Below are 17,498 nucleotides of genomic sequence, written 5' to 3'. Positions count from 1 at the left end.
TGGGGCTGACGGGTTCAAGAACTACAATTCCCAGCTGTATTCTTTAGCAGCGCTCCAGTGACTGCTCTGCCTGTTATGGGGATTGTAGTTCTGTCTGAGAGCCTGTATGTAAGATCCTGGCCCTGTTATGTGGATGTTATATACAGATAATAGCAGTGACCGGTCACTCAGGGTGACATGGGCTGTCTGTCAATAACCTGCATTGTGTGATGCTGGCTGGGTACTGTAGAGGTGGTGCAGCAGGACTACAAGTCCCAGCAATCTCCAGATCAGCAGTGCAACTGAGAGACAAGAGGATCAGGTACAGTGTGTGCATAGTATGATGATCTGCTGTTAATGTGTGATATGTGTGATGTATGATACACGTATGATGTGTTATATGTACATAGATGGGGCTGATATATAACCTATAGGCATGCAGAGCTTCCTCCAGTAACAAACCCTGCAGCTGTGAAAGCAGGACAGATCTGCAGTCACTTCACTGCCAGCAAGCAGAGATCTTATAAATGGTAAAGAGGGATCATTGCAAAATACCCATGACACCGGAGCCCCAGCATTACTGAGTGTTATGGGGTGCCTGTGACACCGGAGCCCCAGCATTACTGTAAATGTCTTATGGGGTGCATGCTGCGCCTTGTATCGTACACCCCTCCACATTGGAGGTATCCGGTACGTCTGCAGGGGATGCAGAAGAAAAAAACAAAAAAGGCTGAAATACTCTGCAGCATCCACAGGCAGATTCTGTCACTGACTTGCAGCATAAATTGACATGCTGTAGATTTAGTATCCGGAATCCAGGTCATATCTGTGCAGATTATTATTGCACTTTATTGCTACTGTGATCTGCTCCTTATTTGTGCTCCCAAATCCAGACAGAAAAGCTATTGAGTATCTGCCACGTGTGAACATACCCTTAAAGAGGACCTGTCACTAGTGCCAAAAAGCCCAATAACAGTCGGGTGGCGCTACAGTACCTAAAGTCACCACCACAGATTGTACAGCAAGTGAGGAGCACAATGTAAGCATTACTGGAAGCCGCACTGTCCCAGAGTAGCTGATCCGCGGGGGTCCTGGGTTCTGATCTAATATTGATGATCTATCCTAAGGACACCCACATTGTCAGCTATTTGTAGCCTCCGCAGTGTTTAGCTCAGCATTGCAACACATTCACTAAATATTAGGCAATGCGCTGTACATTATATAGTAACTGTGCTTAGTATTTTAGCTTAGCCCCATTCACTTGAATGGGGCTGAGCTTCAAATAGGTCATGTGACGGATGAATGGTGCACTGCGGTCACTTACAATATGACATGCTGACCTATAGGGGTCCTGGGTACTTGACCCTGCCAGTTTAATATTGGTGACCTATCCTTACAGGACTTTTCTCTCTGCATTTTTCAAGCAGATTCAGGAACGTAAACTGAATGGAGATAAAGTCTATATCACATCAAAAGTGATATTACATGAGCAACACGGTGGCTCAGTTGTTAGCACTGCAGCCTTGCAGCGCTGGAGTCCTGGGTTTGAATCCCGCCAGGAACAACATCTGCAAGGAATTTGTATGTTCTCCCCGTGTTTGATTTCCTCCCATTCTATAAAGACATACTGATAGGAAAAAATGTACATTGTGATCCCTATGGGGCTCCTAATCTACATGAAAACACTCCTCCTCCCCAGATAAGGGCACTACCAATATATTAGGGTCTGCCTCAGATAGACAGAAACCCTCTTGTTGCTTCACTGTTTGTATAAGCCTGCGACATTTTCGTACGGCCTCCACCATGAGAAGGGATCAATGATCCCATCATTTCAGGTTTCCGTATCATCTTCTGAAGAACGTTCTTTGAGGCAACGTCTCGGACACCGTCCGACATTGCTTATACAAATGATGACCCAATAGGTTTGCACCAGTGAGACGTGCTGTTCAGTACTGTTTACCACCATCCTGCTGAGCAGTCGAGGGAAGGGGTACAGGGGATTTAAGAGGTTAAAGAGGACCTCGGAGATGGGCAGTATTATATAGTATTATACCGCTAGAAAGCTGACAATGCGCTGAATTGGTAGAGTGTTAACAAAAGTGTACTGTTGGGAGATGGGGGAGATGTTCAATGATACTAGGCTATAAGGCCCGCCCTTCGAGGGATATCCGTGCCACCGGGGCACGTACTGGCAGAATTCAGCGCACTGTCATCTTCCTAACTGTATATAATACCGCACATCTCCGAGGACATGAAAGGTCCCCCCATTGTAATGGCTGTCTGGTGCCGACCTCACCGCTCCGACATCATTGCTTCATTCAGATTGCTCCATCCTAGTGAGAGTTATTACAGAATATTCGGACCCTCCCCGTATATCCTGTACGTGTATAATAACAGAGACTGTGACCTCATACATTGTATATAGATATGTGGAGCACTCCTTAAAGGGGTATCCAACATTAAAAAAATGACTTAGAGCACCCTTGTTCTAGTAATGGATGAGAGCGATGTCTATAGGAGATTGATGGTGTATCCTGTAGATCTGAGATATGAATACCCTGTGTTATGCCTATGGACTGACTGGCGACATTAGAGCCTATAGGTCTGTATATAAAACTATAGTAATTGTCTTAATTCATTTTATTCTTTTATATTAAGGACGTGACGTGCCATCGGATAGAGAAGTCCAGCGCTTTCTGTGGTACCAACACATCAAATAGAACTGGTGCCATAGGTAGGTAGCAACTCACCGCCACGGGATAGAAAAATACTTCATGTCTTAAAATACAAGTTCGGCTCCTTGCAGATGACTGTCTACTGGCCGCTGGCTGTTATTGAATCATCCATGTGTCACCCGTGCAATGGTCGTGCTTCCGCGGCCCTATTCATTCAATAGATAGGAGCCATGGAAGCACGGACGCAAAATCGGGTAGGAATAGGACCTGTCCTGAGTGTTGCGGCCTGGACGGTCAGCCCACATAACCAACTGTGTAATTCTCGGTCATGTGCGTGGGCCACAATCTGGATAGCACACCAAGCCATGCCAGTTGGGGGAGTTAGGACCAGAGGGCAGAAGGTAAGTGGGGGTGGGGGGTGGATTGCACATGCGGAAAGGGGGGGAAGGTAACCGGGGTCACAGGTGGGTGGTGGTGGGGCTAAGGAGTATATGTAGGAGGTGACTGTAATCTCTAAAGGGGGAGAAGGGGGCCGGGGACGCGGCTGGGGGATAAGGGGAGGTCCAGAGGCGCGGGTGGGGGAAAAGGTGAGGGCCGGAAGCGCAGCAGCGGGGCCGTTGGGTCCCGGCCCACGATGCTGTGGGAGGGGCCCGCGCCGGCCGCAAGTAGAGGGGTGTGGGGGCCCACGGCCCGTGCTGCAGGTGGTTCGCACAAGCCTGAGGGGGCGAAGTTGCAGGTTATAGCTAGTATATAACATTTTCCAAAATTATAGTTTCCTTATCATCGTGTTGTTCCTAATAAGTTTCTATATCCTTTGGTTTCTACAGAACAGATTTTTATCAGAATCATGCCTAGCTGTTTGGTAAACCAATGTGTTAGCAAAACTGGACGCAAGGGCCAAAGTGATCAGATCATTTTGCACCCTTTTCCTAAGGATATCACAAGAATAATGGTATGGCTACAACAGACCGGTCAGATCTTCCAAGATCTAGATGCTTTGGCCCAGAAGATATTGGACGAAAACAAACAGAACAAGTATCGCCTGTGCTCCTGCCACTTCACTCCGGAGTCCTACATTATCAACGTCAACCATCATGGCAAATCTTTGAAATTTGATGCCATACCCACTATTTTTCCAAATGTCAGAGAAGGAGAATGTATTATCGAAGAAAATCTGAAGAAAAAACGCATAAGAAGAAAGAAGAGACCTTTCGATGCATCCACCAATACTTACGAGCAGGCCTGGTTAGAGCCTCCAACTAGTTCAATGATCGAAAGAATCAAAGTGGAAGAAGAGTTTCTTCAGGATACGGCCAACTTCCGTCAGTCGTGGATACAACCTCCCACCAACTACACGAATGGAAGGATAAAATTCAGAAATCCATTGCTTCAGGATGTAGAATTGAGAAAAATTGGATTTTGTACCATGGGAACGCAGACAGACTACACGGTGTCAAATTCACTTCTTCTTAAAGAAGACCAAGCGATGGGGTGTGATGCCCTGGGTGGAGCGCTCACGTCTGGTAAGTGTCAGCAAATTCTATGATTTTCTATTATTATCATGGCATCTATCTGGAAGTAAAGTATGACCACCGGACTATTTCAACCACCAGAGGAGGAATTGTTTCAGTGGTGACCACCGTCGCTAGTAGAAGACAAAGCCACTTCTGAGCGGACAATAATAGTACCTTAAAGGGATTCTACCATTAAACTACCTTTTTTTTCTAATGAACACATCGGAATAGCCTTAAGAAAGGCTATTCGTCTCCTACCTTTAGACGTGGTCTCCGCCGCGCCGTTCCGTAGAAATACCGGTTTTAACCGGCATGCAAATGAGCTCTCCGCAGCAATGAGGGCGGGCCCCAGCGCTGAAAGGCCGATGAGCGCATCTCCATTGCTGCCCGGGAGCTCTTTCCTGCGCCGCCTCTTCTGGCTTCTCTTGCTCTTGTAGTTCTATACAGGAGCATAGAGAGGCCACCCCAAAATGGCCGCCGGCCAGCTCCTGTATTGAACTGCAAGAGCGGCTACCTAAAAATGGCCGCCGGCCGGCTTCTGTATTGAAGTACAAGAGCGGCTACCCAGAAATGTCCGATGGCCATTTTTGGGTAGCCGCTCTTGTACTTCAATACAGAAGCCGGCCGGCGGCCATTTTTGGGTAGCCGCTCTTGTACTTCAATACAGAAGCCGTCCGACGGCCATTTTTGGGTAGCCGCTCTTGCAGTTCAATACAGGAGCTGGCCGGCGGCCATTTTGGGGTGGCCTCTCTATGCTCCTGTATAGAACTACAAGAGCAAGAGAAGCCAGAAGAGGCGGAGTTGCTGCAGAAGAAGGCGGCGGCGCAGGATAGAGCTCCCGGGCAGCAATGGGGACACGCTCATAGGTGTTTCAGCGCTGGGGCCCGCCCTCATTGCTGCCGAGAGCTCATTTGCATACCGGTTAAAACCAGTAGTTCTACGGAACGGCGCGGCGGAGACCACGTCTAAAGGTAGGAGACGAATAGCCTTTATTAAGGCTATTCCGACGTGTTCATTAGAAAAAAAGGTAGTTTAATGGTAGAATCCCTTTAAATAGATTTTCCCATGGAAGCAAATTATCCCCCGTCCTCAGCATAGGGGCTGAACTGGCAGATAAGTTGGGTCTGACCGTTACGTATGTTGTACTTTGGCTCCCTTTGAAATTAAGGGATCAGTGCACGCGCCTCCTGACCACCACTTGATTCAGAACAGGGGCACCAAACTTTTCCTGTTCAGTGGAGGTCCAAGTGGTCGAACCCCTAGTGATCTGCAAGTTATCCCCTATGAATTTAAAGGAAAACACGAAGGAGAAAGATAGCGAGGGCCAAGCAACTTACTCTGAATTCCAACTTTGACATAAGTCGGATATAAATGGCTGACAGATATGCGCAGTAACACTGCAGAGAACTTTCCCCTCCCCCCCCCTCTCCTGTGCTGCGGCGGGACTCCCTGCTGTCTTTGGAACTTCGGACTGATGTCAGGGACGGCTGAGGCACGGATGCGAGTGTCATTGCCCTACTTGACCCATGTGAACCCCTAAGACCCAATCACAGGCCTCAGCCATCAGAAGCGCTGAAGACAGCAGGTACTTGTGCTGGAGTAACAATGTTGTTTAGGTTTTATTCACCTCCCCTGGGCCTCCGCTTATTATACTCTGACACCTTTTTGACCCCAGAGTATAATAGAGGTTTGGGTTTGGCCTTGTTCGGTCCAAACTAAACTTCTGGATGAACCTTGTGCCGCCCCTGCTACCTCTTGTGTCACCCCCTCTACCTCATAGATTGTAAGCTCTTGCGAGCAGGGCCCTCAGTTCCATTGTGTGAAATGACTATATCTCTGTAATGTATCTTTCTGTCTGTATTTGAACCCTACAAATTGTACAGCGCTGCGGAATATGTTGGCGCTATATAAATAATATTTATTATTATTATTAACTTATTATTCACATTTTGTGAATATTTTCATATGAGTCGCTGATGCTCTTTTCTTTCCCTTTTCTAGATTCCGACATTACGTCGTCTTTGGATCCAATGTCTCAGTTGCAGCTGCATATGGATTCTTTATTACAAGAGGTAATATATGGCGGTGGCCGCTTCACTTATGGATATATTAGATGATTAGGATTGTACCCCCTGATGGTCAGGACAGGCCTATGGTGTACAATGAGCAATGACATGTCTTTAGATAAGAATAAGTGTCAGCTGTAAACAACATTATCGCCTCTCCTTATATCTTCTTGCTTAGGAAGTGTAAGTAAACTTTTACTTATTTTTTCCTAAATCTATAATTCAGGAGAAGGGAATGAACGTTACAATCTACACTCACCGGCCACTTTATTAGGTACACCTGTCCAACTGCTCGTTAACACTTAATTTCTAATCAGCCAATCACATGGCGGCAACTCAGTGCATTTAGGCATGTAGACATGGTCAAGACAATCTCCTGCAGTTCAAACCGAGCATCAGTATGGGGAAGAAAGGTGATTTGAGTGCCTTTGAACGTGGCATGGTTGTTGGTGCCAGAAGGGCTGGTCTGAGTATTTCAGAAACTGCTGATCTACTGGGATTTTCACGCACAACCATCTCTAGGGTTTACAGAGAATGGTCCGAAAAAGAAAAAACATCCAGTGAGCGGCAGTTCTGTGGGCGGAAATGCGTTGTTGATGCCAGAGGAGAATGGCCAGACTGGTTCGAGCTGATAGAAAGGCAACAGTGACTCAAATAGCCACCCGTTACAACCAAGGTAGCCAGAAGAGCATCTCTGAACGCACAGTACGTTGAACTTTGAGGCAGATGGGCTACAGCAGCAGAAGACCACACCGGGTGCCACTCCTTTCAGCTAAGAACAGGAAACTGAGGCTACAATTTGCACAAGCTCATCGAAATTGGACAATTGAAGATTGGAAAAACGTTGGCTGGTCTGATGAGTCTCGATTTCTGCTGCGACATTCGGATGGTAGGGTCAGAATTTGGCGTCAACAACATGAAAGCATGGATCCATCCTGCCTTGTATCAACGGTTCAGGCTGGTGGTGGTGGTGTCATGGTGTGGGGAATATTTTCTTGGCACTCTTTGGGCCCCTTGGTACCAATTGAGCAACGTTGCAACGCCAAAGCCTACCTGAGTATTGTTGCTGACCATGTCCATCCCTTTATGACCACAATGTACCCAACATCTGATGGCTACTTTCAGCAGGATAATGCAATGCCATGTCATAAAGCTGGAATCATCTCAGACTGGTTTCTTGAACATGACAATGAGTTCACTGTACTCCAATGGCCTCCACAGTCACCAGATCTCAATCCAATAGAGCATCTTTGGGATGTGGTGGAACGGGAGATTCGCATCATGGATGTGCAGCCGACAAATCTGCGGCAACTGTGTGATGCCATCATGTCAATATGGACCAAAATCTCTGAGGAATGCTTCCAGCACCTTGTTGAATCTATGCCACGAAGAATTGAGGCAGTTCTGAAGGCAAAAGGGGGTCCAACCCGTTACTAGCATGGTGTACCTAATAAAGTGGCCGGTGAGTGTATTTCACTAAAGAATTGTGCCTGTGCCTTTAACTATCACTCCTGGTCACTTCCTAGTGGAGTGATTTTTGGTCCATATTCCTTGCACAAGTAGTCTCAGTTTACAGTGAAGTCTATGGAGAGGAAAGAGAGATATGAGGATGTCTACAGCATTAAATGAGTCATTCCTATTAGGAGAAGGGCGGATACTAATTCCCAATAACCCAACTGTGTTGTGAAAGAGAACTGCGTCTATAGTGCAGATGTCTCCCTGCTCTTCCATAGCCCGGACTCAGGATCCTTAAGTTATTTTAGTAGTTCTTTAACTACTTAATAAATTGTATTTGTATAGCGCCAACATATTCCACAGCGCTGTACAATTTGTAGGGTTCCAATACAGACGGAAAGATACATTACAAAGAAAGTCATTTCACACAATGGGACTGAGGGCCCTGCTCGCCAGAGATTACAATCTATGAGGTAGAGGGGGTGACACAAGAGATAGCAGGGGCGGCATTGCTTATGCAGTATTCAGACAATTTTGTAATAGAGGTAACTGTCATTACACAAACATAAAACTTTATGAGCCGTCACCAGTCGTGTCCTGTAACATGTGGATGGAGCTTGGACATATAAAGTTAGCCTGAGATGACATCATATCATGTGGGGTAATGTGGGAGCGGGGACAGAGGAGGGTTAAGGGTTTACGTTAAAAATTGTGATAGGCCTGTCTGAAAAGATGCGTCTTTAGTTTGCGTTTGAAACTGTAGAAATTGGGAGTTAATCTGATTGTCTGGGGTAGAGCATTCCAGAGAAGTGGTGCAGCTCGGGAGAAGTCTTGTATACGAGCGTGGGAGGTTCTGATAATAGAGGATGTAAGTGTTAGGTCATTGAGTGAGTGGAGAGCACGGGTTGGGCGGTAGACAGAGATGAGGGAGGAAATGTAGGGGGGTGCAGAATTATGGAGAGCCTTGTGGATGAGGGTGATAACTTTATATTTTATTCTATAATGAATAGGCAGCCAGTGTAGTGACTGGCACAGACTCGAGGCATCGCTGTAGCGTCTAGACCAGGGGTCTCAAACTCAACTCAGCATGTGGGCCACAGAGCAAGATCCCAGACAGTCGACGGGCCGCACCGCGGCAAATTTAGCTCCACCCACTTTTATGTTGACTCCGCCCATTCATTTTTCATGTGCCCCCACACTGTATAATCCTCCTACAGTCACCCGTAAACTATATGCCCCCCCACCATCTTTCCCCCAGTTACATATACACCCTTCATCTGCCCCCAGATTCATGTCCCCTCCATCTGCCCCCAGTTTCATGTCCCCCCATCTCTGCCCCCAGATTCATGTCCTCTCCATCTCTGCCCCCAGATTCATGTCCTCTCCATCTCTGCCCCAGATTCATGTCCCCTCCATCTGCCCCCAGATTCATGTCCCCTCCATCTGCCCCCAGTTTCATGTCCCCCCATCTCTGCCCCCAGATTCATGTCCTCTCCATCTCTGCCCCCAGATTCATGTCCCCTCCATCTCTGCCCCAGTGTCATGCCGTTCTCCCCCCTCCCTTCGTCTGCCCCCAGTGTCATGAGCCCCTTCATTCCACCTCAATGTTTAAAGAGGACCTTTCACCATTTTGCCCACAGGTAGTTCTATATACTATATAGCCGCTAGTGTATATAATCATCTCGCAATGTATTCAACGCGGATCCGGCGTCCCTAGGCTTGTGCGGGCCACACAAAATTGTTGGGGGGCCACGAGTTTGAGACCCCTGGTCTAGCCTGATAGATGAGCCTGGCCGCTGCATTCAGAATAGATTGGAGTTTAGTGAGGGGAAGACCGATTAGTAAGGAGTTACAGTAGTCAAGGCGAGAATGAATCAGAGAGACAAAAAGTGTCTTTAGTGTATCTCTGGTGAGGAAAGGGCGTATTCTGGAGATGTTTTTGAGGTGGAGGTGACATGAACGTGCGAGTGATTCAATATGAGGGATGAAGGAAAGGTCTGCATCAAACATGACCCCGAGGCAGCGGGCCTGATGCCTAGGAGTTATAGTAAGGTCACTGTGCAGATCGCTGCCCAATATGTGTCCAGCTGTCACCAAACAAGAGGAAGATGAGACCCCACGGACTGTTATACCCCAAATCACCCACCCCACCTCCCCATATAGCGGCCACCAACTAAGAGGAAGATGAGACTCCACGGACTGTTATACCCCAAATCAAGCAGAGAGTTAGCGGATTAAACGAGAATAAACCAGGCGTTCCAAGAGTTTAGAGATGAAGGGGAGGTTAGAGACAGGTCGATAGTTAGCAGCACAAGGACGGGTCCAGGGAGGGTTTTTTCAGTAGCGGGGTTATAACAGCATGCTTGAAGGAGGATGGGAGGATTCCAGAAGAGAGAGAGAGGTTAAATATTTTAGTAAGGTAAGTCGTGACAGCAGGCGACAGAGATTGGAGAAGGTGTGAGGGGAAGGGGTCACTACTGCAGGTTGTAGGGCGAGATGAAGAAAGTAGCTGAGAGACTTCCTTTTTATATCTAAGGTCCCGATCAGATTTGATGACGTTGCGGTCTACTTCTCAACCAAGGAGTGGGAGAGTTTGGGCATAGTGGAAAGGCTGCTGTATATGGAGGTCATGCTGGAGAATTACTACACCCTTTTCTCTCTAGGTAAGATACTACTGATATAAGGGGCACTTTTTTTTATGTAGATTGTGAGCCCCATATAGGGATGTATTTTTTTTTTCTATCAGTATATCTTTGTAGAATGGGAGGAAATCCACGCAAACACGGGGAGAACATACAAACTTGCAGATGTTGTTCCTGGCGAGATTCAAACCCAGGACTCCAGTGCTGCAAGGCTGCGGTGCTAACCACTGAGCCAATATAAGGGGCACTTGTAACCCCATCTTCATCTTCACAACAAGTGTGTCTTACTGTGGGGTTGATATCTGCTGTGTGGACACTGATCTGGTCACTACAGATATCAGGGGTAGTTACTAAAAGACGCATGAAATCAGCTTATTGGTGAGTGTTACGGGACATCTACGGCCGCAACTCCCAAAGATCGATGCGACTGCAGCTTATAGTCACAAAAACAAACTCCAGTACGGTTCGATCTTTTTTGCGACTAGAAGAGGCAGTCACAGAACCGTCGGGGTCACAGTGTGACCCCCATTCACTTACATTAGTGAAGGAGTCGCAACGTGAGAAGGCGATCTTTGCTGGGGTCGCAGGCCAAATATATACGACATAGAGCTGGTCCTAGTCTGCCCCATGAAATTGGAATGGATCAGAACCACACTCGGCTGACAATCTGACGTCTTGGACTGAACACTCAGTCTTGTGCACGAGGCCTAAGGATGTTTTCTGAACACCCAAGCATAGCTTAGACCAAACTGTCCTGAGAATAAGTCTCTTTATTACTTGGCCATTCAGAAGCTTCTTTGTAATGGGTGGGATTGTAGTCGCTCACTTAATATAATGTCCGATTTGTTTCACCAGGTTTCATCTATGAAAAACCTAAAATCATCTCCTTAATCGAAAAATGTAAAGACCATATAGCAGGTGAGTGTGCCCTATAAAGGAAATCTGTCACCTTGTCTGCTGTGTGTCATAGAATAGGTGATGAATTGGTCATTAAAGATGGGGTCCCAAAGATTAGAATAAGGGGCCCAAGTCCTATTAGGGCCCCTTCACACAGCGTAAGCGCACCGCTCATTTAGACACGTATATGCCGATATATGTGCGCTTCCCATTGAAATCAATGGGCTCTGTTTTGAAGCGCCGCTCGGACACGTGTATACGTGTCTAAATGAGCGGCGCACTTACGCCGTGTGAAGGGGCCCTTACAATGGAATGGTGGTCTTTCCTGTGCACTACGGCTTCATTCAACACCCTGGTTGGTTGGACATTTACAAATCATATAGCAAAAGAAAAAAAATTTCATCTCACCATATCTCCATTGAAGAGATCCACAAGCCTGGGAAGAACGCACTGCTGTAGGACTCAGATGAGCGATCAAATAGAAAAGGAGATAAAATCCAGCGTCTACCAGGAAGGATCCACAGTGATTTTGAGGCCAAATCCAACTCATAATCCTGATCAAAACCCTGACCAAAAAACTACGTGTGAACTTACCCTAAGGCTGCGTGCACACGGAGTTTTTTGGTTAGGAATCCGCTTCAAAATCCTCCTCCAAATAATGGCCTCACAATACATTCCTATGTAACCTGCTTTTTTTTGTCCATTCTTACCTTTAAACTTTTGTAGGGTGGGGTTAGATCATTACAGGTGTGTTTTTAAACCTGGGATAGTCTGTTAGTTTTCACGCCCTGGGCGGCTTTCACACAGAGTAACGCTCCACTCATTCTGACACGTAAACACACGTCAGAGTGAGCACTGTAAAACAGAAACCCATTGACTTCAATCAATGGGAGGCTTTTTAACCCATTGTATTCAATGTGTAACGCGCGTAAGACTGCACCCATTGAAGTCAATGGGATTCTGTTTTACAGCGCTCACTCTGACACGTGTTTACGTGTCAGAATGAGCAGAGCGTTACTCCGTGTGAAAGCAGCCTGAGGAAGGGGCTAGCAATACCCTGACACCAGTAGCCTTTGGAATGTAACCAGTCTACTCCATCAGTTACTTTGTAACTTTTTATGATGAAGCCAATAAAAGCTATATTTTATATTTACTCCTGAATCATCATGGATCCTTCCTGGTAGACGCTGGATTTTATCTCCTTTTCTATTTACCGATCATGTTGTACATAAACTTAAGGTAACTCACAGATCTTCTGTTTTTTTGTTGCAGATCTGCAACCCATCCAAGTTAAGGAGGAACCTGAATATTCTTTAGAGATAGATGTGTCCAATGGATACCAGAGAGCGGAAAGTTCTGTGTTCTGCAAACAGGAACCTCTGTTACCAGCGCAAATGTGCAATGGAGTTGGACAGGCGGTCTATCACTCAGAAGACTCTACAAGACAAGACCCGGTGGACTATAATGGTACTAGATCATTTAATATAAACCTTCCTTGTGTAGAGCGCCATCTCTGGATAGAGTGCCCTTCCAACTACCCTTCTAAACATCCCACCCTTGCTGATCGCAGCGTCCATACGACAAAGGTTGTGTACAGATGACTCTTCTATCTTTCTATTGCAGATATGCAGCTCATCAAAGTGAAAGTGGAACCTGAATATTTTTCAGACACCGATGTGTCTACTGGAGATTGGAGAGCGGAGCGTTCTGTATACAGCAAACAGGAAATTCTGTTACAGGCGCAAATGTGCAATGGAGTTGAGCAGTCGCTCTGTGACTCAGACTATGCAAGACAAGACCTGGTGAACCAAAGTTACTGTAATGGTGATATAGGTTTTGTTATATTATCTAGTATACCTATTCCACCCCCAACCCACGAACCCTGTACCCATCCCCCTCCACCACCCCCAACCTTCTTTCTGCTTTGGCAACACCAAATGTTTTATTCTTTGGTAATGCTAATAAAGCTCATTTGTATCTTGTATATAAATTCCGACATATGTCTCGTACGCTCGCTGCACACAGTCACATCAGTGCACGGGCTACGGACTGGATGTCTGCCGTATTCCCTGTACCGAATCCCACCATCGTAGTCCTCTATAATGATAGGAGTCCCTGCGTCTCCTGTCCTGTACTGTAATAGCGTTTTCTGTACAGGGACAAAAGAGCTGCGAAGAAGCGAGTACTCCTAGCATCATAGGATCAGGGTTCAGCCTGGGAAACACAAAAGAGTGGGATGACGTGGGAAGGGGTCACATTTGACTTTAAAGACAGGACGGAATCAAAGGCTTCTGCTACATAGTTGACGTCTGAGGCTACAGAAAGTGTAGGGCCATTAACTATAATTATTCAGGTGGAGTTGGGGGCGTGGATGATAAATTAGTTTTTTTCGTGCTGAGTTTTTACAGCCAATAGACAGGAGCGGGGAATCGGTAAGTGAAAATCATCCACTACGTGCTGCGGTAATCAACTAGATTGCGGCCTAAAGTATCTCTATGGGAGGGCACTATATTGTGTGAGGGTCTGTAATGTGGACAGCAAGTAAAGGGGCAGTATACCATGTGGAGGGAGGGGGGTGGCCTTATAGGGATTCTACCATTAAAATCAAATTTTTTTCTCACTAACACGTAGGAATAGCCTTAAGAAAGGCTATTCTTCTCCTACCTTTAGATGTCTTCTTCGAGCCGCCGTTCGGTACAAATCCCAGTTTTCGTCTGTATGCAAATGAGTTCTCTCGCAGCACTGGGGGCGTCCCCAATGCTGCGAGAGAACTCTCCAGCGCCGCCTCCATCTTCTTCAGGAACGGCCTCTCTGTGCGTCTTCTTCCGGAGCTGGGTTCAAACTTCTAGGCCTCGGGCAGAGCCGACTGCACGTGCCCAAAGGCCACAAGAAAATGGCCGCTTGCACCAGCTTACTGTGAAAGCAGCCGCAAGAAAATGGCCGCTTACACAGTAAGCTGTGTAAGCGGCCATTTTCTTGAAAAAATCCCAGTTTTCGTCTGTATGCAAATGAGTTCTCTCGCAGCACTGGGGGCATCCCCAATGCTGCGAGAGAACTCTCCAGCGCCGCCTCCATCTTCTTCAGGAACGGCCTCTCTGTGCGTCTTCTTCCGGAGCTGGGTTCAAACTTTTAGGCCTCGGGCAGAGCCGACTGCACGTGCCCAAAGGCCACAAGAAAATGGCCGCTTGCACCAACTTACTGTGTAGGCAGCCACAAGAAAATGGCCACTTACACAGCTTACTGTGTAAGCGGCCATTTTCTTGTGGCCCGGGCATGCGCAGTCGGCTATGCCCAAGGCCTAGAAGATTAAAACCCAGCTCCGGAAGAAAATGCACAGAGAGGCCGTTCCTGAAGAAGATGGAGGCGACGCTGGAGAGTTCTCTCACAGCATTGGGGACACCCCCAGTGCTGTTTGAGTGCTGGGGACTACCTCCAGTGCTGCAAGAGCACTCATTTGCATACAGACGAAAACTGGGATTTCTACCGAATGGTGGCGTGAAGACGACATCTAAAGGTAGGAGAAGAATAGCCTTTCTTAAGGCTATTCCTACATGTTAGTGAAAATAAATGTAATTTTACTGGTAGAATCCCTTTATACCATTTAGGGACATGGGCCTCAGTCAAAAGCTTGCAATGGGATCCCATATTTCCTAGTTCAACCCCTGCATAGGACAATGAGCCGACCAAGTCCAAAAGGTATAGTTGGAAAACAGATAGGGTCTCTTGGTGGAAACCAGTAGAGAGGAGGCAGCTCTAGATAGTATACCCTTCCAACTCATGTCACCCCATTATGTGAGATTCCTATCGCTCATGCTGTCCATACAACAAAGGCTGAATCTTGTGTTTTTCTGTTGCAGATCTGTCTCTCGTTAGAGTGAAAGAGGAACCCGAGTATTATTCAGACAATGAGGAGTCCACACGACATTGGAGAGCAGAAAGTTCTGTGTCCATCAAACAGGAACCTCTGTTCCAAGCGCAAACGTGCAACAGGGTTGAGCAGCCCGTCTGTCATTCAGAAGACTCTACAAAACAAGACCTGGTAGACCAAAGTTTTAATAATGGTAATAAATCTTTAGTTCAGACACAGGGTGGCCTGTCTGCCTCTGAAGCCAGGATACCCCTAACCTTAACATTTAATCCTGTGATAGCTCCGCCTGGCCCCCCAGTATTACTCCTTGGTTGGAGCCCCTTCTCTCAACATCCATTATAGGAAGGTGGTGCACTTTGCTCATAGACCCCCCTTGCCTTCAGCTCCATCTCTGGATAGTGTTTCCTTCCAACTAGTCTACATGAAAATCCCACCCTGGTTGGCTAGATTTCTATCAATCATGGTGTCCATACACCAAAGGTCACATATGAATCTTGTGTTTTTCTGTTGCAGATGTGCAACCCATCAAAGTGAAAGAGGAACCTGAGTATTTTGCAGAGACTGAGGTGTTCCCTCGAAGAGTGTGTGGAAAACCGGAACCTTTGTTAGAAATGCAAACGTGCAATGGCGTTGAGCAGCCGATCTATCCGTCAGAAGACTCTACGAGACAAGCCATGGTAGATCAAAGTCTCTATAATGGAAATAAATCTTCAGTCAACCAGTCTCAAGGGAAAATATGGATTGGGTCATCTGCCGCCAAGCCTGAACTGATGTCGGAGTGTAAACCCCACCTCACTGAGAGACGTTATACGTGCACAGATTGCGGAAAATGTTTCAATCGTAGTTCACATCTGCTAAGACACAAGAGAATCCATGTAGGCGAGAGGCCATACTTCTGTGGTAAATGCGGAAAAAGTTTCATTGATAGCTCTCAGCTTGTTATCCATCGAAGGACCCACACTGGTGAGAAGCCATACGCCTGTAGCGACTGCGACAGAAGGTTCATATGTAAGTTACACCTTGTGAGACACCAGCGATCCCACACGGGTGAGCGGCCATACGTGTGCGGAAAATGTGGCAAAACGTTTGCTCAGAGCTCCAATCTTCTTACTCACTCAAGGACCCACACGGGCGAGAAGCCATATTCATGTACTTATTGTGAAAAAAGTTTTATCCGGAGGTCCCACCTCGTACGTCATCAGCGCATTCACACTGGACAAGGCCCCTACGCTTGTAATGAATGTGACAAAAGCTTCACAGAAAGTTCTGGACTACTGAAACATCTGAGAACACACACGGGGGAAAAGCCCTACGGCTGCAACCAGTGTCCAAAATCATTCATGGACAAGTCTGCATTGGCTAACCACCAAAGAACGCACACCGGTGAGCGGCCATATCCTTGTAGAGACTGCGGAAAGACATTCTCGCATAGCTCCGCGCTGGTGAAGCATGTCCGCATTCATACGGGTGAAAAGCCGTACGCATGTGGAAAATGCGGCAAAAGTTTTTCTCAGACCTCGGCCCTTGTGAATCACGAGAGAACTCACACTGGACAAAAGCCGTTTTCCTGTTCGGACTGTGGGAAGTGCTTTACACAGGCGTCATCCCTTGTTAAACATCAGCGGACACACACGGGAGAGAGGCCATACACATGCGGAGAGTGTGGGAAGAGTTTCACCTATAGTTCTGTGCTGGTCAAACATGAGAGGACGCATAAAAAACACAAAGATGCTTAATATATATATATATATATATATATATATATATATATATATATATATATATATACACTCACCGGCCACTTTATTAGGTACACCTATCCAACTGCTCGTTAACACTTAATTTCTAATCAGCCAATCACATGGCGGCAACTCAGTGCATTTAGGCATGTAGACATGGTCAAGACAATCTCCTGCAGTTCAAACCGAGCATCAGTATGGGGAAGAAAGGTGATTTGAGTGCCTTTGAACGTGGCATGGTTGTTGGTGCCAGAAGGGCTGGTCTGAGTATTTCAGAAACTGCTGATCTACTGGGATTTTCACGCACAACCATCTCTAGGGTTTACAGAGAATGGTCCGAAAAAGAAAAAACATCCAGTGAGCGGCAGTTCTGTGGGCGGAAATGCGTTGTTGATGCCAGAGGAGAATGGCCAGACTGGTTCGAGCTGATAGAAAGGCAACAGTGACTCAAATAGCCACCCGTTACAACCAAGGTAGCCAGAAGAGCATCTCTGAACGCACAGTACGTTGAACTTTGAGGCAGATGGGCTACAGCAGCAGAAGACCACACCGGGTGCCACTCCTTTCAGCTAAGAACAGGAAACTGAGGCTACAATTTGCACAAGCTCATCGAAATTGGACAATTGAAGATTGGAAAAACGTTGGCTGGTCTGATGAGTCTCG

The 17,498-nt window shown here is 46.8% G+C and overlaps 1 protein-coding gene across 1 annotated transcript; it reads left to right on the top strand.

Annotated features, from left to right (window-relative positions):
• The first annotated feature begins 71 nt into the window (after nt 1-71).
• On the top strand, nt 72-17,125 carry LOC142202574 (uncharacterized). The gene is made up of 10 exons (XM_075272761.1): nt 72-301; nt 2,638-2,713; nt 3,482-4,177; nt 6,170-6,240; nt 10,226-10,352; nt 11,187-11,249; nt 12,501-12,695; nt 12,852-13,052; nt 15,086-15,289; nt 15,610-17,125. Exons 3-10 carry the CDS (start codon nt 3,502-3,504, stop codon nt 16,830-16,832), a joined length of 2,760 nt encoding a protein of 919 aa, XP_075128862.1. The 5' UTR covers nt 72-301; nt 2,638-2,713; nt 3,482-3,501; the 3' UTR covers nt 16,833-17,125.
• The last annotated feature ends 373 nt before the right edge of the window (nt 17,126-17,498 follow it).

Source organism: Leptodactylus fuscus, chromosome 5 (genome assembly GCF_031893055.1).
Source record: "Leptodactylus fuscus isolate aLepFus1 chromosome 5, aLepFus1.hap2, whole genome shotgun sequence".
NCBI lineage: Eukaryota > Metazoa > Chordata > Amphibia > Anura > Leptodactylidae > Leptodactylus > Leptodactylus fuscus.
This window is presented reverse-complemented; position numbering and strand designations above follow the sequence as displayed.